The 19,670-nt window shown below is 52.3% G+C and overlaps 1 protein-coding gene across 1 annotated transcript in view; it reads right to left on the reverse strand.

Annotated features, from left to right (window-relative positions):
* LOC128271717 (rap1 GTPase-activating protein 1) overlaps window positions 1–12,109 on the reverse strand; it is a 97,044-nt gene extending 84,935 nt beyond the window's left edge. The window contains exon 1 of the mRNA XM_053009337.1: window positions 11,865–12,109. Coding sequence (XP_052865297.1) covers window positions 11,865–12,109 — 245 coding nt within the window. The remainder of the gene's footprint in view (window positions 1–11,864) is intronic.
* Between the last annotated feature and the right edge of the window lie 7,561 nt (window positions 12,110–19,670).

Genomic DNA, 19,670 nt, shown 5'->3' on the forward strand with positions numbered 1-19,670 from the left:
GCTAGGAATCATTTAATTTTTGTTCCATATTTTAAATAATCCGCAACGGAATCCGTACGACGGCGGTGGCCGGCCTCGTCATGCGCAGCTTCGGAGCCAAATCGGAGAAGCAAATATAATTGGAATAGCAATCCCGAGTGTCTGTCTGGCCGGGGCGGGCCAGGGCTCTAAATGATCTGCACTTGTACGGCTGCATCTCGACGACGACGACGATGATGATGATGCCGCTCGGTTGCAGCTCGTGGGGATGACCCTTGCTTCCGCGACGCAGAATGGGAATTGGAAATTGATTTGATTGCTCGGATAGGTTGCCGTGCTTCCCTGTCACGCACTCGCCGGCTGCGCCATCCGATGTCCGATGCCCACCGGATGATTTCATAATCCCAGCCCAACTCAATTATGTGAGTGATTCCGGACCGTGAGTGCCAAATCCGGGACCACGGGACCCTTTAAGGGAACTGCGAGGCCAGGCCGGCACGACACATCGACGACTAGGACGAACCAGAGATTGATGCTTTAAGACACGCCGATGATTTTCACCGAACCGAACCGATAATGGTTAAATTTCTCCGTTGATTAATTATCAGGAGCAGCGTCATTTGAATTGAGCGATGCGCTCCGGGCGAAGCGGTTACAACTGCCATTCGCGAAATTACAAATTCGCAGTGTCCGCGTGCCCGACATGATTAATGATTCGCGAGCGAGCAATTCAATTTCAATTATTCCACCATTCGGTGGCAACGCAAGTTAGTCGATAACATGGTTCCCGCCGGGGTTAGAGAGATTAATGATAGGCGACCAGAAGGCGAAAGTGTGTACGCAAAATAATGCACCGACCCCGCAGGAAGGATCATTAATAATTCGGTGTTCGCGAAAATTAGCACACCGAAATAGGTCCGTCGTGTAAATCTAGTTCCGCCACGTCAATCGAAGGATCGTCAATCGTGGTTGCTGCAGGACTTGGGAGGACTTCCAAGAGCTCATCGTAAGCCTCACCGTGCTCGGATATGGCACGGTCCGCACGGTCGACCGTCCGTAATGCGGTTCTGTCTATTGACACATCCAGCCGCTCGGCACGACATCGAGTGACACACACAGCACGCCAGGCGCGGCTTGCGGTGTGATATTTTGTACATTAAATTATGCGCGGCCTCTTAATGAAATAATGAACGACATAAAACCGTCACGCCAGCCAGCGTCCACCAGCGGCTGGCTGAGTGGCGCTCGTGGCGCAAGGCTCATCAGCGTTACCTGCCGCAGCCGGCCGCAGACAATGGGAATTCATTTGCATATGAAACTATACACCACATCAACCCAACCCCTCGGTCGTCCGGGCTGGGCGAAAGGCGCAAACATAAAAAACGCCACACAAACCGACGACGGGCGTGTGCCTTCGATTTGTCGATCCGAGAGCCTCGACGGCGGCGGCGGCGACGGCGACGCATCCTCGTCATCCCCGTCATCCGAAAGGGGGATGACGAACGGGGTAGAATGCACCGCAGCACTGCAGCGGGACGTCGGAAGGAAGGGGTGAAAGCCGTGATCGGGGGGCACGGTGCGCACACCCGGACATTGTGTAATATTAAAATCAAATTCGTCATATCACTCAAACGTCGTCGTCGGAAGGCGAGCCGCGCTAGGCGGAACTTCGGTCTGGAACTCCCCGATCCGGAGGACAAGGTGTGCGGGACACGCGCATAGCATCGGTGGAAAAAGAGGAATCACAAAAACAATTGAGATTGATTCAGCTTTAACGAATTCCGTAATCAATCACAGTGCTACTCCTGGGCCGGGTGCGGCGCTCGGAACGTTCTGGATTGGCGCACCAAATCGACTACACTGAACGGACAGGACACGTAACGCGTGTGGCACGCGCTTCGCTCAACACGCGGATAACCGGTCGGTGCCGTGTCAACCAGAAAGGGTCGCAACATTGGAGACAACAGCCACGAAATTGTGCGCTTCCGGTGTCCCGTCCGGTGTGTGTTAACGTCTCCTTTTTGTGCCCTTTTCCTGAACATAAGTTTACCGAATCCTGCTCCGTACATCAACGTAAAAGTTGACGGTTTTTTTCGGCAATAAATTGATCAATTCTTCAATTCTTCAAACAATAAATAAATAGCCATGATGGGCCCTGGGCTGTCCTTGAAAGGTCCGCGGGATCATGCGCGCTCCGGAGCGCGTGCCAATGATGACATCCAATTGTGTCGCTGGGCTCGGCTCGTCCAACAGACATGAGAGACAGCCGGGCAACAAATTGGGCTAAAAACTTCCGGACCGGGCCGAAGATGCGGAACGAAGCGACCACAGCGCGTTCCATTTTACGCGCTGCACTCGGGTAATGTGAGATATGTTGCGGCAGTGCATGAAGCACGGGACGAACCCTCGACCCAGCCCAGCCTCGTGCGTCAATAGCCAATTTGACCTGGAACTCAACGGAATCGTTCTGCCGTTATGATGTCGCAGACAACGCATCCAGGTCGGGACAGTTTTTCATCGACGTTGGCCCGCTCGATTTGGTTCATGTTCCGTTTTCGCGCAGAGCGAGATTAAAAATTTCCCGCAGTTCCGATCGGCCGAAAAAAGTCTGCAAATTTTGATTAACTTTCATCAGAAACCGATCGGGCTTACCTGCAAAGACAAGGTGCTATGCTACGGTCGTCTTTCGCTAATCCTGCCGATGCCGATGAGTTATTACAGCCCCGGACCCTGGACCCCGGCACGCAAAGTTCACATTTTTGAGCCACGAGTCACCTTTGACCCAGAAAAAGGAAGAAGTTTTATCTTCATCTTAGCAGCGGCGCGAGCGAGAGAGAGAGCGTGGAGTTAATTTAAACGAAGACAGATGGAGGAACGTGCTCGAGATCCGGATCGTGGGGCAAAAGTTTTCGAATCAGCAACTGTGTTGTTGGCGCCGCCGAGTGGCCATCCGAGGGCGAACGATAACAGAGTTTCCGCAAGAAATTTAATTCCTTTCCTAGAACCGTGCGTTCTGATGAAGTGTACGCTCCGTGTTCTAAAACAAGCCGAACTCAGGTTCGTTTCGACGAAAGGGCCAGCGAACAACTTTTCAGTAAATAAACAGCGTTCAAGATTATTGGCCATTGATGTAATATTTAACGCAGGTCCAGCAGGTCGGAAGCGTGTTCCCCAGGAACTTTCGCTGGTGGAAAATATGTCAGATTTATGGTGCGCTTTTCCAACAAAGTACTGTTTCGTACCGCCAGAGACCGCCAATCAAGTAGAAACATTCGTATTCAGCGCAGCACCATAAAGCGCCACCCGCGAGTCACTCGGCCAATGCAAATGAGCCAACATCAAATTTCATTTTCCTCTACAACCTCCTCCAACGAGAGCGCCACCGCCACCGCACCAATCAAGAGGAAGAAAGTTCCCGGAATGTGACCCTCCTCGCCTGGCCTGGATGCGCTTTTTACTGCACCTGGGGAAGGAAAATCGCATGCAAATCGGACCTTCATTTTCCTCCCTGCGTTCGCTCTCGGAATCGCGGCGACCAAACATCTCACCGCAGGCCCTCCGCGGGGTTCCGTGGTTCCCAGCGTCCCAGTGTGCGGTGCCCCGCTGGCTGGTTGACTGACAACGTTCGTTCGTTGGACGGTTAAACGGCTGTCCTCCGAACTCCGGTCCGCGTCATTCGCGTGTGCGTCGATTCGCGCTCGCGCCGCATGTGGTCTTTTCTGCGGCCGTCGGTTTCTGTTTCCGATTTTGGCTGGCCACCGGAACACACGCCAGCGCCAGAGCTCATCTGCCACCGCCGCGTAGGGAGTCCAATTACACGCACACGTTTGTCCATTTGTCGCCGGCGGCGGCCATCGGAAGCCTGACACACAGAACGGCAAAAAAAGACGAGCAAGCGAAAATTATCCGCGCATCCGCCCATTGCGCATTCAGCGTGGCGTGAAAAATGAGCTTCGCGGCTGTGTGGCTGCTGCACCAACGATGCACTCGCCGCGCAGCACACAGTGACACAACAGCACAGTCTGTGTTGACAATGTGACACGCTCTCGGACTCGGCATCGAACGATCGGGGCGCATCATCATTGTGAGGACCGACCCCACGGCCACGGCTGGGCCGGTAAATGGACGGAGAACTGTAACGTTCCAGAGCATACACACATGGCCGAGGCCATTAGCGGCATTAGAAAGCGCAACAGCATAATTGAATAACCGATTCGAGTTCGCCGACCAATCGAATGTGTCAAAGACGTTGCGGAAAAATGTGGCGCTTTTTAAAGCATACTACTGTCGTCAAAAAATAACCGGAACCAGTTGTCGTTTGCATCAACTATGTGCATCGAAAAAGATCAGATTTGTGAAGAGACAATTCTTGGTCCAACTTCGTCGTGATGACACCACATTTTCGTGATTCTCTCGAGGGCTCCTTTTACAGTCAATAATTGAGTTAGGAGTCGAAACGAATAACGTGTCGAAGACGATTCAAGACAAAAAAACCTTTAGGAACGTTTCGATGTTTTCAAACACACCCGAGGGTCGTTCTCTTTCTTTTTATGATCGAAACGAGCAAAAAATCTTGCACCGCGACCCCAACATTGCACGCCTCATCAATAGTCGGTACGGTGTACCATATTGCTCCAGAAACGTGAAGGTGCGAACACGAACCGCGAAGTGTTTCCGCTCGACGGCGCTCGATCCTCGTGGGTCTCGGTTAAAGGTCGAAGGTCCTTAAGGGTTCGTGCCGTGCCTCGCCGTGCGGTGCACTTTTTGCTCATTCATTTCCCCACAAATTGGTTCATTGTTTCAAGGCGACGATGTTTTCTTTACATCAACCGAAAGACGCAGCCCCGCCGGGAGGAACTGCGTGGCGCACAGCTGCAAGGGTTCCTCCCTGGCGGACCACCGCAACCATCAAAAAACGCCGAGCTGGATAATGAGAATTTACGACAAATAATACGACGACGGTGGCCATTAAACGGCCATCTCCCAGATGGCGGCTCGGGAAGCGGGAAGTTCATAAGAAAGTATGTCTCTTCAGGAGGCACAGTTCGTGTTAATAACGCTAGTGAAGTGGAACCTTCAACCCGAACCGGGGCAACCGACGGTGCCATGTTGGAAATTGGCAAACAATTTCCGTCATTTCATCATCGACGGCCAGCCGGCCGACCCGGTGGTGGTCACCACGTTTTCGTCAAACGATTCGGTTCATCGGGCCGGGCCGATTCCTCGGAGCTGCGGATGTCGTTAATAACTCTTTGGAGAACGGCGGAACGAACGGTCGGCGGAACTCGATGGTGCGTGATGAACGCGAAAGTCTTGGCAATTAAAGAAACCCCTGGGCGGCGTAGGCTTCGGTCATCGGTTCCTTGAACTTGAACTCCTCGGGCCGCGAGGGCTGAGAAGGCGCCATCGTTGTCGGGAAACGGGCAAAAGGAAGCACGTGCCCGATCCTCCCCAGGGAGCGTCTGGCCGTAGTGTGGCCGTCGGTCGGTTCGTTATCGTCTAATGGCGAAGCGGTGGGCGTTGATTAGGGCGCAGTGTCCTGGACGCGTGCATTTCATAGGATCGTCGTTCATAGGAGTGTCGCACGCTGAAGATGAGCAATATCGTCGTGACCTTGATTATCTTCGGATTATTCGGAGGGCCGAACATAATGATCTCATTACACGCCGCGCTCCAAGATGGGAGATTATCCGGAGCTTAATGATCTCATATCTGGGATTCTAATTACCCCACACCGACCGGGGTCTCCAACGGGGCTGGCGACCGATTTTCACTTTCTACTCGAACGATCGTGGGAGCCACCGATCATAATGGAGGCCAGCCAGCAGCTTCTGAGCCGGTAGCACCCTCCTACCAACGGAAGCGGCACGTTTGCCGTCCACCGAATCTGCTTCCGTTCGGCCGAACAAAGTGGCGCGAACCGTCGACGTGGTGCTAAACCTCTCGCGGAACTTTCTGTTTCTTCCGCGTAGGCCATTACTGGAACCGCACCGTAGGGGTCCCTTCTTTCGATTATGATCTCTTTTGGACTACCTCGCCGATGACGAAATAGACCTCAAAGAGCCTCTGCGATTGCCGACGGGCCGCATCACGACATCTCGTAGCGATCGGAAAAGACTACAATTAAACTAAATGCGTGGAGCTCCCACACCCCACGACGTCCCCGGAGCGCACGAAGAAAGTGAAGCACTTTCTTCACGAAACCCACCAGGACCGTTCCCACCACCTCGACCGACCGGCCGACTAATCTATTCCGCGGTCCATTATTGGCGCTAGGGTTTTGCCATCCACCGCTAACCGAATCGTGACTAATCGATCGCAAAACGTGCGAGTCGTCGCGGCGCTCGTGGAAGATGTTTGGGGTGCCAACCCACCGAAAAACCCATCACACACCTCTGGATCGGCCGCTCTCGGGGGCATCACGGCCCCAAAAACTTTTAACTAACAACCCGACAACCACCGATGGGCAGCGTCCGTCATAAAAAATCATTTCTAGAAAAGCAACAAACTAATTTGCTCGCTGTGCGAAGAAAAAGGGCCATTTATTTATGCTGGCCAGGGGGCCGAAAGCAAAATCAATCATCGAGCGGTTTAGGGTCCAATTCGGGGGGCCCATCGAAAGGCTGCCCAAACCGACACCTAATTGGGGTTACACGCGCTGCACTGCTTTATCGCTTAACGCTTTGGCCACTTTCTGTTTTTATTAAAATGCCTCACTGGAGCGTCGGCGTATTCCGGGCCATATTCCGGGTCCGGATCGAATCCACGAGCGGCGCGGTTCCGTTCCGCAAATTGCGTCGGATCGGGAAATCTATCGATCTGCATCCGGCATCCGGATCGAATGATCGACCGAGGCGCGCCCGTTTATCGATCAATCGAATTCAACCACCGCACCGCACTGGAACCGATATCTGGACAAACACCGGGGAGAAAATCTACGATTGGAAAGCTTCGATCGGTGGCCTGTGAATTTGCGTTTTGTTTGCTTTTCACGCTGATCGCACCGACACGCACCAGTTTAGGTGGCGAGGGCCCAGTTAAGAACTCCATTTTAGGGTCGACCTGCTACGGCCCGCGGCTCGTCGTCCCAAAAGGGAGGTTAAGTGTTCGTTGCGACACTTCCTTAGGTAAGGCGCATAAGTATTCCAATCAATTACCGATAATGATCTCAAACCCTTTTAAGGGGGACTTCTTGAAGATTTTGACTAATTGCTCAAGCGTCGCTCTTTGAGGGACTGCGTACCGAGGTTGGGCAATTGGCCGCGTAGTTTACGACAAGGGCTCCCTTTGAGGGCCCGTACACCCAAAAGCCGCGAGATAAGACCGCGGCGCGAGGTGTGAAGTTGCGTATAGTTCGAAGATGTCTTAATCAGTTAGCCCACCGTCAGTATCAGAAATCGGTCCGCGGTGTGTCTCACGGGCGGCCAAAAGTAGAACGAGCGATAAAACAGGCGACTGGCGCCCCAAACACACACACTCACGCACAGCACATCGACGCCAGGGAAATGAGACGAGCGAAATTTCACCTCATCATCATCATTACGGCCACCTTTTCACCTTTAATGGCCACCAACCGAATGACGGTGGCGGCCGGATTTTAGTGAAAAACTTGGCTTGGCGAAAGCTTACGCGACTTTACGAGGCCATCGGGCAATTTTTAACCCCGCATTACGTTGCGTGGGCCCCCGACATCTTCCTTTCTTCTAAGCTGTGCTAAAAGAATTTTTTATGAGACCCCGACGCGTTCGGGAGTGGCCCCGGCTGGCGGGCTGATTTATGTACGATCCCAGCACCATATTTCTGCCGTTTGGAGGTTTTTCGTAATTTTTCGCAAAACTGACCCCGGCTAGCGGCAGCCTAACGTTGGATAACCGAAAGCAGCAGCGGCACCAGCAGAGTGATTGAATTGCGGAACAATGCCTTTGCCGTGGTCATGTGAACCAGATTCGGCTCTCGGCTATCGCATATATATTAAACGGTACCGTTTATGATTTGTCCACTTTCGTGGGTCGCCTCCGGTCGGTCCATGGGAAGGTTCCATTATGCTGCGCCCGGTTGTAAACTTTATTGCCCCTCTCTCTCTCTCTTTGTCGTTTGGCGTCCTTTCAAATGCTCGATGTTGGCAATAATGCAAAACGTTTGCCAGCGAAACCATGAGAAATGATTGATCGAACTGACATCGGTCGCGCCGTTCTTGCGGCCCCAACGTCTAATTATTGACCTGATTTCGGTCGACGGTTAAATGTGTGAACTAATTGCTAACCATTTCGTGCGCCGAGCTATTGCTTCAAGTCATTGTCGCGGACGCAAACGCTCATCGATTCCCCACCACAAGTGAAGTCCCCAGAGAGTAGGACACAAATACCCGCCCATAATGGGCGACAAACGATGGAGCATTGTCAAAATTGTGAAAACCCCACACACTCCATCGCCGCCGCCGCCGACAATGACGCCAACCACCGCATTTGGAATTCCGCCGCCAGTTTTCCGCCCATTTTCAGCTCCGCTTCTGCCGTTACGACAGCGCGCTCTGCGGTGTTACTGTTATTGTAGTATAAATGAAAACAAACAACTGCCTTACGCTGCAAGACGCACGGCGGCTCATCTTTCGGCTTCTAACTCTTCGGCTCCGCGAGCTGCACCGATCTCTTCGTCGAAAATGTTGACTTGTTCGACCGAAAAAATTTCCAAGAAAAGAAAACACCCCAACGGGTTCGGGTTCGCCCAATTTTGTCGATCAATCCGAAGCAGCGCACCGCGGGACGGGAAATCGATGGGCCGATAAATTGCTGGAGAAATATAAATAAATACGAGTCCGCGCCGCGCCGAGTACGCCGACGCGTTGACGCCACCAATGCAATCGATTAGTCCGGTCCGGGGCGCTCCTAAACCTGCACGGAATATGCATCCCGATTTGGTGCGGCGTAGAAGGGCGCTGTGCACCACTTGGTTTGTTTTTTCAAGATCCCACTTCAGATCGTGACCGACCGGGCGAAGGAAAAACCGGCGGCGGCGGCGGCGGTCCCTCTGAGACTTTTCCCTAAAATTGAGCACCCATTAAAAGCGTGGAGCTGAGGGGATTCTTTTTTTTCTGGCCCACCGATGACTGTGGGAGCCACTCAGAATCAACACGGGGCATGGTTATGCTCTGTTTGAACAAAACAGCCGCGGCCCATTTACATTCGAAACCAAACTTGACCTCCCGCACGTACGTAAGTCAATCCGAAGAAGGGACACGGTAATAAATCAGCTCCTCCGGGAGCTCTTTTCGCTCGTTCACCGTAATGCTGGCCAACCAACGTCTCGGTTACAGCCTAACTTCTGCCCTCGACCCCATCATATGTTTGTTGTTATCTAATATGCATTAGGATTCCCGGAAAACTCCCGTTTCGATCGAGCAGAAAGTTTCAATCCACTCGTTACAAATAAATGTGTGTGTGTTTCGTTTGAAGACTGATAACTTTTGGGTCGTCCCTAACTGTTGAGCTGTGCCAAGAAAATAGCTTGCATAAAATTAGACGCCATTTGGGTTTTCAGTTTTGCCAGTCCCAGTTGAGGACGTTTTTCATGAGCAACGCATGGGAATGCGGTTAAGGAAGTAAATATTTGCTTTAACCGCCAGTGCACCATCACGTCTCCAGTCGCAAGTTGCGTACGGGTTTCGGATGCACTTCGTTTCGGGGACAATGTTGCCGGATTATTACATGCGCCAGACCTTCGGTCGCTTCGAGTTTGTGTTGGTGCGCTGGGAAACCGCCCATCACGATATGATTCCGAGCTGGCCGAGGACCGTCGAACCACAATGTGTGCACTTTGGTGCACCGAGTGCGTTTTTGAGGTCGTATTTTTCTTATCTTGAAAACATAAATAATTTATCTCGCCCTGGAAACGGACTAAATTGGCCACCGCGGACCACCGGACGGGAGTTGTTTACGGGCACTGAAAAACGACAACGCTTAGCGGGTGGTTATCGATACGTAAATAAATATTGGCAGCCACCCTGGAGCCGAGAGGTCTTGAGGTCCGACCGAAACTATGCCCAGTAGTTTGTTCTTGCGCGCCCTGATTCCCTTTCTGTCTCCGGCAGCAAGCAAACCTGATGACGTCAATCGGATCGGTCGGCCATAACTTTGATGAATTACCTCGCTCGCCCCCGGATTTTTGACAAGGGTCAAACTCCAAAACTTTGCCTATCAGACTCGGTCTCGGTCTCGGTTGTTTAGGCGGACTCGCTGGTGACGATAAATTAATCTGACAGAAGCAAAAAAAAAAGAACAGTAATCGGAAAAAAGTATGATAAACAGGCGGGCCCTTCGCCAGACCTGACAGAAAGTCCGGCTCGCTTGCGGCACCGTTCTGGGCAGGGCCTCTAACTCCGCCACAGCAACCCACAATCTGCCTCTTTTTTTGGATTCCATCCCAAAGGTCAGGGCAGGTCGAATTCTTTCCTTCCCGGCACGGCCACACGGAATCATGCGTATTGCGAGCCGAATTTCTGGGTTACACAACCCAAATCGCTCGGGGTGGAAAGCAAAACATGAGCTTTGTTATGTCTGCGTGTTGGGTCCTGTGGCCGTTCCAGAGGCGGCGGTGGCGGCAAAAATAGAAAATGATAAACAATGTGTGATGTGTGATGTGTACGTTTTTTGCGCACATTTCTCTAGTCGCGTTTAAAATTAAATTCCAACGCTAACCGAAACATAGGAACGTGATTAAACACGGCGTGTGTGGTGGTGTTGATCGACATCCTGATAACATCGGGGGTTAGTGAAATTGATTTTCGTTATCCGCAACCGAAAACTCGTCAACGCGCTCACCTAAAACCCTCTTGACACATGTCCGGGCGAGTTTGTCGCTGTTCGATACATTCTTTTTCGGACGACCGCGACCACAATAAGGAAGCAATCTCGTAGATTGACCGGCGGCGGGAAGTGGTGTGGCCCAGACCGTGAAACTTGCTGAGCGCTGCCCGTTTGCTGCAAGCATAAACATAACCCCATTTCATCGCCGCGGGATTCCTGTTTCAATCTGCCCGCGGGTCGTCCCGATGCCGATTGTTTATTTTACTTCCTCCGACCGGGATGTGTGAGGTTGGGGGCTGCTGCTCAATGGCCGGCGATGACCACACACGACAGACACCCATCACGGTGCGCAATCCATCAGCGGGACCTTGCTCAAGAATACCGGCCGGACTCTGATAGAAAAATCTGATGATCTAATGCCAGCGCACAGCAACAGCTACAGCGCCGCATATTTGCCAACATTCGGAAGCTGACAGCTGCGCGCACAAATACAGCCTTTCCCAGTTTCAACAGGTTTCTCGACAGATTGGGTTGGGTTCCCCCCCTTTTTTGGGTTGTGTGTGGTAAAATCGTCGCCTTTATTTGGTCTAGAGCGCGGCCGGGTGGCCGGGCCGCTCGCTAATGGATCGGTCTTGTCAAACCACTTTCCAGCCCGCCAGAAGAAGGCAGGTGCCCCGGTCACCGGTTGCGATAAGCATCGGAAAATATTCATGCTCCAAAAGCATCCATCAATCTGCGCGCGGAGAATCACCGGCATCGGCACCGGTGACTCAGGTCCTCAACGAGGATGGTTTAATTCACCCCAAACCAACCAACTGAAGAAAAAAAACAATGCACTCGCTCGCCTCGCGACTTGATTGACGTATTGAGTGGTAAATTAGTTCAGAAGATTAAAATAACTAGCGCCCATAATTATGTGCTTAGCGGTTCCGCCGAGGATCGGCGAACAGCATCCCACGTACTTTCTTTTCCGTAACTACCGCACCGCACGTACCGCGGGTGCGCCAAATTTGCCATCGGTCTCGGTTATTGCACCTATCGTTGGGACGTTCCAAATTATGTTGGTTTTTATGTTGCTCTTACCCTTGTGGTGATAGGCGCGTGCCTCGATTCAGGCTGCGCGTCTCGTCATCGACCGATGACGAGTGTTTGGACACCATCGGACTCAGCACGTTCGGGCTGGTGGGTGGCCCCTGCCCACCCGGCGACAGTCCTGCCCGACCGCCACCGGCTCCTCCCGCCGCGCCTCCGCCGGCGTGTCGATGGTCATCATCGTCGATTACGTTCTCATTGGTCACGATCTGTTCCAGCATTTGTATTTTCAACATTTTCACCGTCGGTCGGTCGGTTGGTCGGTCGGCTTCGGTGGCGCACTTTCCCAACCAAAGAAGCGGTCACAGCGGCCCAAAAAAAAACTAAGAAATCAAAATCTCGCTCACTCGCAGGACAGTCGCGGATCGATCGTCAATCCATCACACCTCACACACAGGCGCGCAGAAGGCCAACTAATACGAACACTTGCAAACTTTCTTCCTTCGAACTTCACGTACTTCGATCGATTGGGTGATCTTCTTTTTCCACTTTTGCTCTCCTCACGACACACTTCTTTCGTGATTCGCGCGCGTGCAATAATTACGACTCAATGTTTGTCTCTTCACACACAGAGCCTTCGATCTGCGGCCAGAACATCGTCATCAGCATCATCGATTTGAACTCATACACACTTGGCTTCGGTTTCACCGCACACAAATTCACGGCTTCGTGCGTTCACGTTTCTGGGCCTCGGCCTCGAGACGCATGCATTAATTATTATTATTGCACTTTCATTTCAGCGCTTCTCGGCGTGCCCATCACCATTGCAATGCCACTAATGTGTCTGCCGCCGCCATCGATGATGATGATGCGATCGAGATTCGAGAAAAGTGATCGCTATTGCGTAGTTTCTAGCCCCCCGGCCTATTGACACGTCGTTACGTTACGCTACACTCCCCGCTGGGAACGCATCCAAGTGCTGCACTATGCTGTATCCGTTGGCCGCCTTTTTAGAAGGAACGCTCACCGCTGCCCAAATGTCCGTTCGCGATCGGTCCGGAACTCCGGGGATCGATTGATCGATGTGTCTGCAAGAAAGAAAAGGTATCGAACGTTAAAACGCTTTCGAATCTGTGTCTGTTTTTGGCAAACCGTGGCGGATCACCGAGCCGATTTGATGAAGTCACGGTGAGATAACCGAAGCCTAATGAGAAAACATAATCAAAACGCGCGTCACCTTATCTTGATTGCACTTTGCCGTTAATCTAAAACGGTTTGTCCGAAATTGCCGCATCGCAATGGGCGACCGTTTGATTGAGTTTTATCACTGCCGCAGCACAGCGTCCAGTCCCAAAAATCAACACTTTCTACGGCCAGCGGCCAACATTCATCAACCCATAAATCCACCCCAAACACAGCCACACCACACCATGCCACTCGATTTCACACTTCTCGCTGAACGCGCGCGAGATCAGCCAACTTGAGTTTGGCTTGGACTGCGGGCCCATGGCCCGCGTCTTCTTCTTGCGCGATCACTCATAAGTTGTTCCGTGGCTCATCCGGTCCCGTGATACCGAGTGGCCGAGAAGGTATCTCAACTTTCGTGTGTGGGTTCGTCAGCTTGCTGTTTGTCGATCGTGCCGAGCCGCGGTAGTGATTGTGGTGGCGACGGCGACGACGACGCCTCACAATGCGGGTGTTGTTGGCGGCGGGTTGGTGGCCGCCAGGAAAACGCGTTTCACGCATCGGCGGTATCGAAAGCAACAACAATAAATTATCTGCCCGCTGTTCCGGGCCGGCCATAATACGGATAGCGCCACCGAATCGTCTTCAAGAAGTAATCCTCCACCTCCGCCTCCGTGTATCGTGCGTGTCTGACGGCGGCCCTCGGACGAGGCTGTTTAGATACAAACTCAAAACACGAAACAAATAACGACCCCACACACACGCAGACACGCAGTTCCCGTAATGCGTCAAAAACCCAGCCCGGAGCACCGCCCGGAGTTTAGTGCGAATTTATCAGACTTAAGACATCATCCATCCGCCGCCGCACCTAAACGAGGTTTGATTAAGCAAAAACGTTCCGCTTCCATCATCTTGGAGTCGTTGTTGAAGCAAAACATTTCTCACCGCGCGCGAGTAAACAAATTTGAACAAACCATTTTTCCCACAACCGGCCGCGGGCGAAGGCGTTTCGAAACCGCCATCGTTTTTTTTTCGGGTGGCCATAAAATCGTCGCCCTTTCTGACGACGACGACGGAATTATTTGCTTCGACTAAGCGAAGGTATGCGCCGGCTATTCGTGGGAGTCGGGGAAGTCTGATCAGAGATGCGTGTGTGTGGGGGTGCTTTTATGTTTCAACATAAAACTGATCCACCCAACCCGAACGGGCACGCTTCCGACCTCGCCTCTGCTATCGATAGCCACCACGGCAGCGTGTCTAATTTCAAAGGCAAACGATCCAGCACCACCAAAACCACCACCAACGCGATCCAGGAGTCAATTTCGCGGCACGGCTCGGCGATCCGCCAGAAGCAAATTAGCGCTCAAAACGAGATCGCAGCATGATCGGAATAACGAAGGTTGTTGCTGATGATGGCATCGGCGGCGGCGGCGATGGTGTGCGGTTTGTTGATCCGTTTTTCTTCGCACTCTGATCGCACTCTGATTTTCCGACCGATTTCCGAAGGTCTCGGTTTCGCTTGATGGGAAAACCGGCGATGGAGTTGTTTTTCTTCGTCGCAATGCGCGAGATGCAAAGATCATGGGAAAATGGGTCAAGGTCCCGTAAAACCGAAATTGTTTCGAGCAGCGCTCGGGAAATTTGATGGTTTCGATTGACCCCAAGGTCACCCGGGGACTGGACCACAACAAAAACAAGAACATAAATTTCCCTCCTCAGCTTCTTATGAATAGTGAATTGATGCAAATATGGCCTCTGCCGAGGCGCTAAAAAGGGTTCGAATAAAACCTCGACTTTATTCGGTGGCCAGGCGCACTCACTGCCCACCAGGCCGGGGGAAAAAGAGTTTCCCATAAAACATGTATCATAAATCGTTGAGCACCGCCCCGTGGGCTAGCCGGCTTCATTAGAACTAACCGAGAGCCGCGCCTGGAAGCGCGTGGATTAGTCGCTTCCACTCGTGTTTACGAGAGCCTGGCCTAGCGATGCAAACAGAAAGGCTCTAGGCTCGTTAAGCGTTTTTTCATTAGCGTGTACCCATTAGAAATCCATTTCCCGTCTCGAGGACAACAGCCCCACGGGACACTTCAATCCGTCGAACAGCGCAGGCGAATGAAATTTCCTTAACCTCCTTATCAAGCGGCTTCCGCTTCCGTTTTTCTGCTCGACTTTTTCCGGCCGCCACGGAACAATGCGTCACATTTCCGGCGCTACCTGTTACGAGAGGGCGGTCCGGGGGGCGGCGACTGTTTCTTCAACCTAGTTCCAGCCAACCCGGGTCGGGTGGCCTCTCCTTGCGTCGTGCAGTAGCCACTTCGCCGCGTTGCCGTCCGCTGGGATCTAATTTAAAATTAATTAAGCAATCCATCCATCCCCCGCCGGGGCCGTAGCCGACGCCCGGCAACGTGGTTGATGTGGCGGCGTGGGGCTAAAGGTCACAACATCCTGCTGCCGCACAATCCCTGGATCGCCCCGCGGGGCGTTTCGAATATTTTAACTCACGCGAACACGGGTGGGAACGCTTGCGAACCGGGAAGGGAGCGACTTTTAAGGACTATGCAATGGATTTGGCCTTGAGTTGTTGGTTCCCGCGCGAATGACGTACACCCGCCGCCAAAGAGCAACTAGGGGTCCTAGGTGAGCCAGACAGGCGCTGCGAGGGCGCGAGGGCAGTGCACACATTCCCAAGCCAGTCACAGCAGCGCCGGGCGCAAATTGCTGTTGATTTATGCTTCAATTGTCTAAACCATCGACGTACCAACAATGGCCGGTGAACGCTCAACAGCATCGGAAAGCACTCTCCGTTCCGAGCCTCCCCCAAAAAACACACAGAACCACATTATTTTAGTGCGAGCTTGATGTTATTTGGATTTTGCATAGCTCTTCGCGTCGCGGTACCTATAATATTGCCCCGACGCATGGAGCCGCACTAAATGCATGGAAGAGGCCTATGGGAGAGATTTGAACTCGAAATAGGCAATCAACAACATTTTGAGCAACATCTACAGTGCAGTTCCGGGTCAGAGCCGCCGTATGTGAGTAACAAGTAACGACGAATCCGGGATTAAATGAGTTTCATATGAAGCATGATACAATCGTTGAAATCATTATAATGAGGTATTCAATAAATTAGAAGCCTCGATAAGAAAACACACATTTTTATGGTTATGGAAGCTTTCTGGACCCAATACTTTTGTCAAAATATTGGTTATACTGCTTAATGAGATGGCTAGGACTTATACTATATCTGTGATAATCAATGATTCGACAATTTTCCAATACCTGTGTTCTTGTATTTTTTCTACGATTTCAGGTGTTGTGTCTGTTTTCTGACGTTTTTGACATGGATAGTCTTGAAGGCTACTACGACCACGTTTAAACTCAGAAACCTCTCTTTTAATGCACTAATTGAAGGTTCTTATACACTTTCAACATTCGTTAATAAATTTCATTATCTTTTAAACCTTCCAAACATAAAAAATAAATCACTGCATGATACTTAATTTTTTCCATTGTAAAAAATACTATGACACGTCGATACTAAATGACTCTCGCCTCGAGGGGATCGAATTATAGAGAACCTTCATATTCCCAGTACTCATTTATGCATATGAAATTTTCTTAGCCACGTCCAAGAGGAAGATGCTCCCGGATCTGTGTAGGGACAGCACAAAACTTGAGTTCTGTGGCAGCCAAACATCGCAATGTTAGGCACAAAACCTCATGGTTCAACCGCTAAAAACAAATTTAGCTTGCCGCTTTGTGTAAATCCAACGAGTTAATCGGATAATCGCGTAACACCCAGACTCTATATTGTCACCCAACTTGGAGGTTGTCACGTACGGCCTGGAGGTGGAACCCATTACCCTGTTGACTCGATTAGCCGAGGCGTACTTAAATAACCTCTAAAGTAGTTACATTAACAGCGATTGTTATCGATTATCGCATTAAGCCTACCGCCCGAGAGAACCTCTATCACCGGCGTACCGGGCCTTGGCAGGGTGGTGCCGGTGCACGGCGCGGACCCGGACTCCGTCGAAGGGCGCGACGTGTGAAAATGTGTTCACACATTCGAGCGGCCCCCGCCCGAAAAGTCCAATCGGAAGCTACACTCGCGGCTGATCGCTGACAGGTCGCAGCTGTCGGAATGCAGGCGGCACAAACCGGCCAACCGGGGACCCAAACCCTGGGTGCCGCCAAGGCGTGCTCCGTCCTGGGCCACCGTGGGCACCTTCGATTTCGCGTGTCAAATCGAAACGAATTCCTTCGAGACGTGCCTTTGACGAGTTATGCGCAATCATTTACAACCGCGCGTCTGGCGGGGAAATAATGTGTGCATTAGACTAATTTTTTCGCCTGTCCGCCCACTGGTCACCCCTCCCGCGCAGTGCCCCGCTCTTCAACGAGCGGGCGGAATCCGTTTTTTCCCCGTGGCTCTGGGTTTTGAAACCAAAAATTAGTTTCTTGCCACAATCCTCACCACGGCCAACCCAATTCGGCCAGCCCAACTTCGCGGCCGACCGCCGCGACTCATCGTGGTCGTCGAAAGCATACCACTTCACCCCCCACCCCGTTCGCTGCCCTTCCTTATCTGCGGCTGGGTCTGCTGTTTTGGGTTTGGCTGTGGCTGTCGGGCCGTCGATGTGTTTCTTTTTGCTCACGCGCGTCCGCGTCTTTCGTCGGAACCGGTGCGGTGTGGAGGGGTCGGATGCGGTGCCGTGGTGCAGAACAATGCAACGCGCGCGGCGGCGGCGGCGGCCATATCGCACGCGCACACACCCCGCGGAACGTGCGTGCTTTTTTAAAGCGCCATCATAAGCGGGCATGACCACCGAACTTGGCCGCCACAGACCGGGGCAAGGGGAATGCCAAATGTAGCACCACCACCAGGGGTTTCGTTCGTACGGTAAAGTGGCCACCCCGCAGCTCCTAACTCAAACAAACGGATCCACTCGAACGGCAGGCATGACGGGGGAAACGAAAAAAATCAAACGCGGACTTGGTGGAGGTGTTGGAAACTTTGGTGAAACTTTGTTTATAATCACCTTCCTGGCCAGCTCGCTGGATGGTGTTTTGGAACGGACAACATAACCCCCCCATAACTGTTCCTCTGTGGGTCTCTCTCTCTCGCCCTCTTCGTGGTGCGCTGCAGCTGGCCCGAAAAAATAATTAAAAGTGATTAAATATAAATCTAGTACCAACGCTATCGACGCGAACGAATCAATCGTGGCCCGGCCCGGCAAACGAGGCTATTTTCTTGCACCGATGGCCAACCGTCCGATGCCCGACCACCCGATTTCGGCGGCCGGCGGTTTAATATGTTGCTTAGAAACACACCTTTACCACACCGTCGGCCGACGAGCATAACAAGCCCGCGGTGCTCTGTGCGCTGCGTTCGTTAGGAAAGCCAACCCCGCAACAGTAACAACGGTTCGGCCCAATCGACGGACAATTGTTGCATTGCTTTGCGGCAGCCAAAAGTACAACGTTCTCGATGGTGGCCCATTTCTACACCACTCGACTCGACTTCTCTTTGAGTGTCTAGCACCGTTAGCTCGATTTCCGAGCTCTTTTCTGTCAGTCGGTGCGAAACTGAGTGAGTCTCTACTTCAGGACTCCGCAAGGACTTTCAGCAGCAACAACAGCTCGTGAATACATCGTCCGTCAATCCGTCTGTACGTCTGATATGTCTAATCCTATTCGTGCTACTGAAAGCTTAAATTGAAAGTGAGTTTATTGTTGAAAGGAGGAACGGATCGGAACACGGAGCTCTGATGGAGCTACATGGCCTGTCTGGCCATCGTTAGGGAAATGAGGAGCAAATTGGATGTGACATTTTCTCGGATATTAATCCGCCCCCGACGACCGACGGAAAAAGCAATCGAGGGAGAGCGAGAGAGACAAGTAATACGCAAAGCTTCTGGTGCGTTGTTGTTTTCCCAACAACAAAGATCGGCGAACACGACGTGCGCCTTACCTCGTCCGGGTTTTAATCGTCTCCTCCCCCCCCTATTCGTGTCTGGCACATCAAAAAGGTAATGCCATTAAACCCGAAGGCTCTCCGGTCCTGCCATAACGTGACGCGCGCGCCACACACAACATCATCAACTCCGGCCAACATCGGCCTCCATTTCTTCGCTTTCATTATTCGCCAATCAGCCATTCATGCTTGCGTTCTGCAAGAAAATGTGTCACCTAACGCCACACTGGCCCGGCGGGAAACAATGGACATGCCGGGCGGCGCAACCGGTTCGGGCCCCCGGCCGCCGGAGAAGGGTGCCGATGTGGGCCGACAATTGGGACGACGACAAGTTGTCAGATGAAATTGAGGAAAGCCTGTGGTGGTAAAAACGGGTCCCCCGACGACAACGACCGAACGACCGGCGCGGATGCAATCATGTTTTTGTAAACAATTTTCCATGCACTCCACTGCACCGCCGTGCACGGAAAGCGTGGGGAGAAGAGAAAAATGCGCATTCGTCACTTCTTGGGCCGCGTCGAAAAGCGGTCCTCCTCCTGATGGTTGTCACCATCGTCGTCACGTCTGTCTTCGGTTCGGTCGACGAATGAATATTCAAATGGTCCAGCCAAGCCTCGGCCGGTTTTTTTCTAGCCCAGGCTGAAGCATCCCACCCGTCCCACAACGGCGTGAAGCGCGACGGTACCACGGTT

The sequence above is a fragment of the Anopheles cruzii genome, chromosome 3, assembly GCF_943734635.1.
Source record: "Anopheles cruzii chromosome 3, idAnoCruzAS_RS32_06, whole genome shotgun sequence".
NCBI classification, from domain to species: Eukaryota; Metazoa; Arthropoda; class Insecta; order Diptera; family Culicidae; genus Anopheles; species Anopheles cruzii.